The sequence below is a fragment of the Zeus faber genome (assembly GCF_960531495.2).
Source record: "Zeus faber genome assembly, chromosome: 15".
Taxonomy (NCBI): Eukaryota; Metazoa; Chordata; class Actinopteri; order Zeiformes; family Zeidae; genus Zeus; species Zeus faber.
Window position 1 is genome coordinate 12,115,204 of NC_137194.1, and position 11,285 is coordinate 12,126,488.

Consider the following 11,285-nt stretch of genomic DNA (forward strand, 5'->3'; position numbering starts at 1 on the left):
GAAAAGACGCCCCAGCCGTCTCTTGACTCTGAGACGCCAACCCCCGTTCGCAGCCAAAGCCACGACCCCGCAAATATATAAATTAGATTAATGGTTGATTTTATTGTCATTTATGCGGGGATTTTATTCTCGCTATATATATATATATATATATATATATATATATATATATATATATATATATATATATATATATATATGTGTGTGTGTGGGGTTTTTTTTTCTGTGTTTCGATCTTTATTCTCAATACAATATATACTGACTGAGGTCAGTGACTGAGGTCAGCAGAACTGTCAATGCTGACCTCACCAGGGGTCCTAACTGAGCCATGCACTAGGCTCCACTACCTTCTGTACTGTATGTAGCATACTGTACCGCATACTGTATCACTGTTCAGGGTTGTTCGTGATGCCGTATTGCTGCGCCGTACTGTTGTATACTGTGCTGTATTATCCCAAACACTACCTCACTCTATTCACATTCACATGCCACTTTAATTCACATGCCACTTTAATGCACATATCTGTATATACAGAGGCATATTCCCTCTATCTATTCCATTTTATTTCATTTTATTTTTATTGTATTTTATTCTATATATTTTTATCTTATTCTATAAGTATTCAACTTACTGTATTACGTTTTAGGAGTCAGTTAGTCGCTCTGTTAGAAAGGAATTTTTTACTTTTATTTTTCTTTCCTAGGACACATTGTGCGCTATCACCGGGTGCGTTGCACTACATGTCACTGCATGGATGTATGAAAGTATGTACATGTATGTGACGACTAAAAACCTCTTGAATCTTGATTCCTGAATCGTGAAACTGTACTCGCTTGTCTGCTTTTGGCCCTAATACGCTTCCGTACAATGCAATGGCGCCCGCCTCTCCCCCCGCGACGTGCGCGTGCGCGGCACGTCGCGGGGGTGGGGCCAGGCTGTGGCGCGCGCGGGCGGGCCTTTGCGCGTGCAGCTGCGGGGAGAACAGGGCCGCGTGCTCGGTGTGGGGCTGACGAGACGACCGCCGCGGGAGGGAAAGTTCCAGTGCGGGAGCGAGAGCCGACACAGCGACACGATGTCCGGGGACGAGGACGCGCAGGAGCAGACCATCGCCGACGACCTGGTCGTCACCAAGTACAAGATGGGGGCCGAGATAGCGAACCGTGAGTGCGGAGCCGCCGCGTTGATTGTGACGCCAAGTTGGGAAGTGCGAGAGTTAGCCGCGGCTAGCTCCGGAGCTAGCTGGCCGCGGCGTGCCGCGGTGCCATGTGCCGCTCGGGCAGCGTGGGGCGGTGTGAGAAACCTTCCGCCGACTAATGCAAATCCACCCCCGATTGACTGTTCCGGTCGTGTTGGCCCGTCTCCGGCCATTCCGCTCTCTCATTAGCGCCGTAATTGGGCTTAAGTTGCTAAGCCATCTTGCTAGCAGGCGCTAGATTACTGGCTAGTTCGCGTAGCCACACACAGCATGGTCATCTAACCTCCAGGCACTAAGTGAGCGTCATGATCCAAGTAATGGGCTCTTCATGTGGGTTCACATCTACGTGGATTCCTGCTGGTCATTCCTACCGTCCAGCTGTCTTGTCAGTCTGTCAAACTTCCAGCCCCTGCTAGTTGTTACTTGGAGGGGAAAGGCCGGTGGGGTTTATGTTTATAGCCACGTGTGTTTTAATTCCCCAAAAGGTACAAGCGATTGCATTTCCCTCTCTTGTTGGAGTTAATTACGAAGCTGGATAAGCGTTCACATCCAAGCACCACTTGGTATCTGGTGCCTTCATGACACCTGTGACACTTGGGAGTCATTTAGAAGTGTGGCATGAAGGGCACCTCCAGTATTGTTTCAATTTGTGAGCCATTTAATGTCGTTTTCAATTTCACTGCCACCATAAATCTTTGACAAATAACAGGTTTTAGCTTTTTTGGGGGGTGGGGGCTCTTGTTGAAACAGAATGTGAGCAAATGACTATCCAAACTACTCAAGCCCACCTGTTTTTCCCCCCAGAGGCCCTGAAGAGCGTGGTGGAGGCAGCGACGGTGGGAGTGTCGGTGCTGAGCCTCTGCGTGAAGGGAGATGCCTTCATCACCACAGAGACCGGAAAGGTCTTCAAGAAGGAGAAGGACATGAAGAAAGGTCCTTCCCACCAAAGAATGAATGAATGTCTACTATATTCGCTGTCAGGTGCATTTATTCACCTGGGTTAATGTTCTGTGTAATCCTATCTAATCAATCTGTCTTCCTCAGGCATCGCATTTCCCACCAGTGTGTCCGTGAACAACTGTGTGTGCCACTGCTCACCTCTGAAGAGCGACTCCGACATTGTGCTCAAGGACGGAGATCTGGTCAAAATGTAAACCCTCAAGATGTATTCCACCCTTCATTTTCACTGTGTGAACAATGCCTTTTCAATGGGTGCTTTGTTTCTTTCTGTGCCTCTCATTATCATGGCATCTGTTTGCAGTGACCTGGGCGTGCACGTCGACGGCTTCATATCAAATGTGGCGCACAGCTTTGTTATTGGAGTGACCAAGGTATTGTGGGAAGAAATTACACCTGAATAGATAGAGCATAGATGGATAGACGGACGGATGGATAGGTAGATGGATACTTACTTTATTCACCCCTAGAGGGAAATTGCAGCGTTACAGCAGCTCACATAAAAAGTGATGAGCATAAAAATTGAAGGAAAATGTAATGGAAACATGCAATAAACCTCAAAGTTAACTCGAGGATCACAATAACAATATGCTAATATACTTTAAATCCAATGGTAAACAATCAAAATATACAAAAAAAGCAATACAATGACCTAGAAAATAAAAAAATTGCCATTTCCAATAAACCTTAACAATAACTAGATGGATATTATTTTGCCTTGAACAATAAACCAATTTCATTTTATCATATACTTTTTTTATTTACAATAAAATAATCCTCACAATAAACCAGAATAATGTAATGTAACTGTACATCTTTGGTAATGTACAATAATTTTTCAGATTGCAGTAGCTGTTGCTGCGTTCACAGTAATTTTAAGTAGGGATGTAAATTATTGACGTATTTAAATTTCCCTCGCTCTATTTTTCTTAAAACTTCAGGAAGCCCCACTGACAGGACGGAAGGCCGACGTTCTAAAAGCTGCTCACCTCTGCGCTGAGGCTGCACTGCGTCTGGTCAAACCTGGAAACCAGGTAAAGTCCCTTCCCATCTCCATTATTATTATTATTATTATTATTATTATTGTTGTTGTTGTAAGTAGTGGTAGTACTTTATTTACACAAGTGAAGTCCCTTTGAGGTCGGGATCTCTTCTAAAAGAGACGTGTTTACATAGATTTACACTCACAATCTATTATTAGAGAGATTTTACAATTAAGTGCCCGATTAAAGGCACTGGCCTTCACTGTACTGTTCTTTTAGTGTATTCTATTTTTACTGTGATTTAACGTTCTCATTGTGTCTGTTTCTCAGAATTCCCAGGTCACAGAAGCCTGGAACAAGATCGCCAAGTCGTTCAAGTGCTCCCCCATCGAGGGTAAATAGAGAATTTTCTGACCCATCTCCTGGACATTAGCCAAGTTAAACGATTAGATCAGACTTTTACATGTCAAATGGCAGTGACTTGACTGTACAACACGTAAAATATAATAAACACGAATAGGCATAAAATATTATACATAACACATTTAAATAAAACAAAGTAACTCTTTTATTTTATAAAACAAGCTAAAATCGCTTTTAGAAACCCTGATCACTATAGTGCTGTGGGCTCCGTCGTCATCCTTTGTCAGCAATCTCATTAAGGCCTAATTATTATTGTCTCATCTATATCTACTCTTTCATCTATAATACTTGTTTTTTTCTTATTTCCCGTTGTGTCCGCAGGCATGCTGTCCCATCAGCTTAAGCAGCACGTTATTGACGGCGAGAAAACGATCATTCAGAACCCCACGGAGCAGCAGAGGTGAGTTAAGCCTCATCTTTTTAAGTCCGTGTCGTCTTAATAGAAGTTTTTCATTTTGATATGATCTTCTCGCTGTTCCTCTGCAGGAAGGACCACGAGAAGGCAGAGTTTGAGGTTCATGAGGTTTACGCCGTGGACGTGCTGATCAGCACTGGAGAGGGAAAGGTAAAGAATGAACTGGACATTATAATACTTTACACCGTATTTCATGCACGTGGACATTTATAATACTGTTTGGACTACAAGCATTATTTGGATTGTATGAAATTATATTATACAATGCTACTATACTATATTATTACCATATCATTATACGTTGTTATATCATACTATACTTTAAAATGGGAAAAATCCTTTTTCATTGTAGAGCTGCATGCAGTGCATTGATTCGCTCAGCCCCTCCTTGCCCCACTGTTTCTTTCTTTCTCGCTCTCTCTCTCTACTTCTGTTATCATCCATTAAAGCCCTTGAAAATAGCATAATATTGTTGGTCAAAAGAGAAGGCGGAGCTAGTGCGAGTCCGTGGCTTTGGGAAGCAGCGAGGTTGGGCGGGGAAGGCACAGAGTGGAACAGAGTCTGCGGCCCCGGGAAATGCAGACACCGGGAAAATGATCTTCCCTACAGCACATTTCAGTGCAAATTATGTCTATATGTAATTTAAATGTGTACATTAGTAAAATAATAATGGGGCCCAATAAGTTTAACCAGTGTTAATAACAGGCCACTTGCTTTGTCCGCGCGCAAAGCACACTTATATTTTAAAGGCCGGTTATTAGGTTTTGTATTGTCTATAATGTAGCACAGAGTTAACAATGTTACTAAGAACATTCTTTGTTCCTGGAACTCAAACCATTTTCTGATGCCCCAAAAACATTAAAATAATTAAATCTATATAGAAATGCAACAAATAGTCGACTAATGGCTTGAACTGATGATTAATAGTTGACCTCAAATAGCTTGAAAAGTAATTGAAAAATTTTCCTCCAGGTTTTGTCATTCCAATCGTGATGTAATACAGTTTTTCCAGAATCGCTTTTATGATACAAATTATGCCAGGGAAATGTAAATTTAGTCCAGCATGGTTAGAAATACACTTATAATAGGACAATGAGACTGAGATTATATAATATTTTATTCTTAAAGATAACATTGAAAATGTATTATTTGTATTTGTCCTTTACAATTTAAAAAATAGTGCCTACGGTATTTAAAAGTCCTTGGGTTAAAGAGTTAAAGTCCTTATTTGTTTAGTCATTTATTTTTTGCCTCAGTGAACCCTGTGTACATGTTTGATTTATTTATTTTCTACATTTAACTTTCTGTCCCTTGATTTGATAACTAAAGTTAATTTATCGTGACAAGGTGATGAGACTTTCACATGCGCTGTGATGCTCATATTGTTTCAATAACTGTTACGTTGTCGCTCTTTAGGCGAAGGACGGGGGCCAGAGGACCACGATCTACAAGCGAGACCCCAACAAGGTGTACGGGCTGAAGATGAAGACCTCCCGCAGCTTCTTCAGCGAGGTGGAGCGACGCTTCGACACCATGCCCTTCACCCTCAGGCAGGTGTTGCGAGAGAGCACTGGGCGGTGGAAACATGGATAAATTTGTTTCTCTATCAGCTCTGGATTTAAAGCAGCACGATTGAGTGCGACTGCACTTCTATACCACTGTCGTTAAACTCGGCCTGCTGTCCAAAAATAATTTTAACCGGACAAATTTGAACCCTATCCGTCACAATTATAATAACAGCCTATGTTACAAACACAGATATAATGTACACATAGGTACACCTAGCTCCACTTACACGGACCTCGCCCCTTCCCAGAGGGGCGAGGCCCCCTGCCATCGGTGTAGGTACCAGTTGTGCTCAGCCTGACAGATCGGCTCAGACACCAATCTGCCAGGATCAGAGGGTGAAACGAACCCTGTGGCGCAATGAAAGTGAGGGCCGCCGTGTGCGGGTGCCGGGCGCACCACTGGCCCGTCTCGCAGTTGAGGAGGTGGAGCGCAGCTACGATTTTTATGAGCAATGTTACCGGACATTTTGACCGGCAAGTTTATATTTTATCTTTTCTTTTTTTTTTTTTGTTAATTAATATATGAGTTGTATTTGGCAAAAAAAGTTGTAGTTACTGGCTAACAGAAACCCTGAGCCAAACCTCAAGTAAGTGACGTAGTACCCGAACACAGAAGTTACTCGTGCAAGATCGTTCGTGGGGATGGGTAGGCAATGAAAGAGGTGACATTCTCCATATTACAAGTCGGTGTAGTGCTGGGCCATAACACAATCTAGACCATTTTCACGATAAAATCTTGCGCGATAACTGTGATCAATTTATGAGATTATTTTCGATACAGTTTTGAGTCGTTTTCATCTACCTACAAAGACACCCAACAACCGATTGTACAGCAGGAGCGCCGGTGCTTCCTCCCATCTCTGGCCTCCGCTGCGCAGAGTGACGTCTGTTCTGACACGGTTGGAGAGCGTCCCTCATTCCGCTCCAAACGTCCCTGCATATAATCAGAACACAGATTCGGGAACTTTTCGGACTTTTCTCAGACGATAATGATGATTATATTACATATTTAAATGTATATAATATATAATTATATATTCATTTATTTATCTGTTCTTTGGTTACATATTTTTTTTGTTTACATATTTATTCAGTCTTTAACATAAAGCCAGGAGAATACACGTAAAACTGTATATTAAGCATTATTATTAAATATATATCCTGATCATTATCAACATCGATCAATATAAAATAACCTTGTGATAATATTGCTGGCCATATTGTCCAGTCCTAAGGCAGTGTACCATCAAAATGCTTTTGAAGCTGTTATTTTATGGTAAAAGTGACAGTGTTTATAGAGCTAGTTGAAAATGCCAATTGAACGCTTATTTATTATTTTTTCTTCATACATTTTGTTTTCCACTTCTTTTTATTCTTTTTTTGCTTGTTTCTCCCATTTTATTTCTCTATTAATTGTACACAATATCTGCTTTTTGTATCTTATTTCCCTGTTGCACCTGTTTCTCCATCAGCTCTGTATTTAATGCTGAGAAGCTCAAACATTTTAAAGCACTTCAGCTTACATTAGCAGCTGCGGCATTTGATTAAATTAAATTTTGAATTCAAATTTTTTTATAATTTTTTTCCTCTCGACCCCCATCTTATTACTTACTGGTTGTACACGATATCACATCTTCCTGGCTTATTTCTTTTTTGCACCCATTCCTCTATCAGCTCAGTATTTAATGCTGAAAGCTCAATAAAATAAAAAGCAGGGTTCACTAGCTATTTGAAAGTGCAAATGAAATTATTTTTCCCTAGTTATTTTGCCGTCATATTAGTGTATACATTTTACACACTGTCCTCTGTTGATGGTTTATTTCTATTTAATGTCTCCGCAGAGCGTTTGAGGATGAGGGGAAGGCCAGGCTGGGAGTGGTGGAGTGCTCCAAGCACGAGCTGCTGCAGCCCTTCAACGTGCTGCACGAGAAGGAGGGTGAGTGGACCGACAAGGGACGGAATTAAAGGGATATGCGCCAGTTTTGGGGGTGGGGGGATTGGTCCCTTTTTCCCCCCATCTTACCCAGATTTAGACTAGAAGGTCAATGCCAATTTCATCTCTACGTGTCCAAAACATAGATACTGACGGGCTGCATGCTAACTGTGTTGGCCCAATCTATGGCTGCAGAGGGGATAAACTAGCCTAGCTCCTGTGCAATTAACCCTAAAACAGGAATATGAGTGTATGAATCATAATTTTAGTTAGCAATTGGACTTGGTGGCAAAAATTGTTTTGAAATTTCATTATAGTTCGGGGGGAGGGGTCTATATTTCTAATAACTAAATTTCATGAAAATCTGTTGAGAATTAGGCAGGTTAGTTGATTTTGTAGAGAAGCATCTCTCAATACACATTGTGCGGCTCTTGACCGCTCCAATATGGTGGATGAGCAGACGCATAGCGGCGACAACGTAGCGCGACTCACTATAAACTAATCATTGCGCTTTAGATTAAAACACAGCACAAATCTGTCCTGTCGATCTTACTTTCAACTGAACTCTGCATCCAGATCTGTGGAATTATTACTTTAATATTTTGACTGTAAAGGGGCTTTGAACATTATACTCATGCCTGTTGATGCCATTCCCATGCTCAATTATGTGTGATTAGTTGCTGCACCAAGTTGTGGGTTGATACCATTAATTACACAGCTTTGGTAGACTTTGTAGCCATTTTTGACCACTCGAAAGGGTCAAATATCCCCCCAAAAGACCACTCGAAGGCCTCATGACCCTGGAAAAACAATTAAGAAAACTTAATGCTGTGCTGCAGTGTCAATGGCCTTTGAAAATTGGTGATTTTGAAAATGACTATTTTCTGAAAATGGCTCAGGAAAAACCCACGTACCTTCAATGTACCTGGGCGTCCCAAACGTTTTCTGAATGGTCCAGGCGTCTAGATTCCGGGTCCAGAGTTTCATGAGGCTGTGATTATCCTAGAGGTCACAAAAGGTCATTTATACAGTAAAGCCATGTTTTAAATGAAATGCTGTCGTCACATTGATGCGGTTACTATGAGGCGACGTTACTATGAGGCGACGTTTCTTCACACGTGAATGAAGGGGGGGGGGGGGGGGGGGGGGGGGGGGCTCAAATAATCTTTCCACTGCATGCTGAAAATGGTCTTTTTAGGACCCTGAAGCTAACAGGGTGTAGCTGACGTGTGTCATGCATGGCTGTAAAGGTGAGACTCTTGCGGTTCTGATGACCCCAATTTCTTGATGTGAGGGGTCAAGGGACCCGTTTATAAATAGTCACGCCCATTTACCTCTGTCAAAAAAAAAAAAAAAAAGGTCTCTGACTTTGGAGCTTCGTTACGCCCGCTTCTCAGCGATGGTTCACATCTACAGGTTCGTCTGGAAGTCTCGTTTCCGCTCATGCCCGAAGATTAATCTCGGCTTAAAAACTGAGCTTGCGCGAGCAAACACAGGCTGCCCCATTGATCCGTCGGGCTTAGCAGGTTATATGAATGCTTTGAAATGCTAAATGGGCCATTCACACTCCAAACTTTTGCTTTTGTCTAGGTGAGGTTGTTGCCCAGTTCAAGTTCACCGTGCTGCTCATGGCGAATGGACCGCTACGAATCACCAACAGCCTGTTTGACGCAGAACTCTACAAGTCTGCGCACGAAGTCGAGGATCCAGAGCTGAAGGTAAAAACGTTGGTGGATGACTAAACATTCTCAAAAGCATTACGGACTCATGTGTTCATAATGCGTATGTTCTATACTTCTGTGAACTGATGAATTTCTCCATCTTTGCTTTTCTTTTGTTTTTTAATAAAGGCTTTGCTCCAGAGCTCTGCCAGCCGCAAGGCTCAGAAGAAAAAGAAAAAGAAGGTAAGATCTGCCAACGTGTGATAATTAGGGTTTCTTTTACTGTTTTTTATTTTTACATTTTTAGATTCCTTCGTCATTTTCTTTGGCCATATTGTATATCTGCCAAATTTGTATTCATTGTTTATTTTTTAGGTAATTTTTTTTCTGGTTAATTGCTTGGTTATTATAGTATATTGAAATGTTTGCTATCCTTCATTTAATTTCTAGGTTGGTTGCTTATTGCCAATACTTTCCTGTTTGTTGATTTTTGTAGATTTATTATATTGCCTTTGTTTCCTTTTTTTCATTCATTTTTTCTGTAAGGTTTATTGTTAGATTTATTTGTATTGTTTGTTGAACATTCCCTATTTTTCTATCTTTGTTAATCTTAGCTTTATTGTATTATACCATTTTTTCCATTATTAGTACTTAGTTTTGATGATGCTGTGACACTCATTTTCCTCCATGGATGTATAAACTCACAAATTTCCTCCGTCTCTCTGAAGGCTTCAAAGACCGTTGAGAGCGCGACGGGACAGGCGATGGAGACGGAAGCTGCCGAATAGATCTCCTTTTCTCTCTCTCTCGTCTCAATTTTTCTGTCTCCAAGAAATCCTGACGGACATCGGACGACCCCAAAGAAAGAGCAGACGTTGAAAATCCTTCCATCTCAGCCGACTGAGGCCTGCGGCGCTGGCGGGCCGTAGTTGTTTTGAATTCCTCCAGATCGAATAGAATTAATGTCAGACCGGGGTTTTGCTGCTCCAAAATTCTGAGTCCCGACCCCCTTAAAATTCCCTGTCCTTGCGACAGAGCCCCCCCCCCCAAAAGTAAATAAATTAAATTCGGAGGAACGTTGAGCACACAAGGGCATTTTTTTTTCCTTAGTTTGAAGACCATGTGACCTTGAACCCCCATCCCACCGAACTGTAAAGGAAGTCATTAAATAAAACCAGATTGACGCTGTGGTGTGGGGTATTTTTAACAATTTGAAGCCATGGTCTTCTTGAGATTGTTTATTTACCTGCTTGGAGGGAGAGGGATGGAACAGCTCACCAGAACCCCCAAAACCATCCCATTTTCATAACAGAAGCATGCTGTCATTAGTAAAAATTAAAAAAATCTACCAAAATGACTTGAGTTCATACTGTGCTTAGACATTCACAGTAATCTAACAATTTGGAATTATTATTATTTTTTTTTTTTTTCCGCTAGTTGAAAATTTATGGCTGACAATGTATCGTTACATTTTGTTTTCTTTTGCTCAGCTGTGGATGGAGTGAATTAATTTTGGGGTTCAGCGTTTCTTGGGCTTCTGGTGCCATGGCTGCTGCCGAGGGGTTCCACATTCTGTTTACACAAGAATTCCATAGCTGTTCAGTATGTGGATGCTTTTGTAAAACAAATCCCAGTTTCAGAGACTATTTTTGGAAACATTAAAAAGCCACCTGACATCAGTTATCTGCTTGTTCTGTTGTGTGTTTGGTTTAGCCTCAATATTTCCATGAGATGTGGGGTTTTTTTGTGTTTTGTTTTTTTTCAGTGGACCCGCTGGCAGGTCCGTCGGGTTACGATTTTATTGCAGGGTGTCCTAATTTTTTTTTTTTTTTTTTTTTTTGCTCAAAATGATTATACAGACTTTTGAATGAAGTTAAAAGGGGTTCATTTGGATAGATTTTTGCTCATGAAAGTGGTATCTCAGCTTCCAACTTCAAAAAATCTATTAAATGGGTGGATGAATTCAGGCTGGCTCCTTGCCTGTTGAGATAACAGATTCAAGATGTTTGTCACATACAGATGAGCCCCTACAATCCTGGGAACTAGGAAAAGTGGAAAAATGTTTGGTGTTAACCCGTGAATGGGAATTCGTTTATTAGAGAAACTGCTTTAATACAGAGGAGTGTGTGTATATATATATATATATATA

At 41.3% G+C, this 11,285-nt stretch overlaps 1 protein-coding gene across 1 annotated transcript; it reads left to right on the plus strand.

Annotated features, from left to right (window-relative positions):
• Positions 1–948: 948 nt before the first annotated feature.
• Positions 949–10,815, plus strand: pa2g4b (proliferation-associated 2G4, b). The gene is made up of 13 exons (XM_080014866.1): positions 949–1,161; positions 2,001–2,129; positions 2,241–2,346; positions 2,458–2,527; positions 3,095–3,187; positions 3,467–3,530; positions 3,881–3,959; positions 4,046–4,124; positions 5,391–5,524; positions 7,384–7,478; positions 9,066–9,193; positions 9,326–9,379; positions 9,865–10,815. Exons 1-13 carry the CDS (start codon positions 1,074–1,076, stop codon positions 9,922–9,924), a joined length of 1,179 nt encoding a protein of 392 aa, XP_079870992.1. The 5' UTR covers positions 949–1,073; the 3' UTR covers positions 9,925–10,815.
• The last annotated feature ends 470 nt before the right edge of the window (positions 10,816–11,285 follow it).

Coding starts and splice junctions, on each gene's coding strand:
- pa2g4b (XM_080014866.1), top strand. CDS start 1,074: ATGTCCGGGGACGAGGACGCGCAGGAGCAGACCATCGCCGACGACCTG. Junction 7,479..9,065: donor CGTGCTGCACGAGAAGGAGG/GTGAGTGGACCG, acceptor GCTTTTGTCTAG/GTGAGGTTGTTGCCCAGTTC. Junction 9,380..9,864: donor AGAAGAAAAAGAAAAAGAAG/GTAAGATCTGCC, acceptor GTCTCTCTGAAG/GCTTCAAAGACCGTTGAGAG.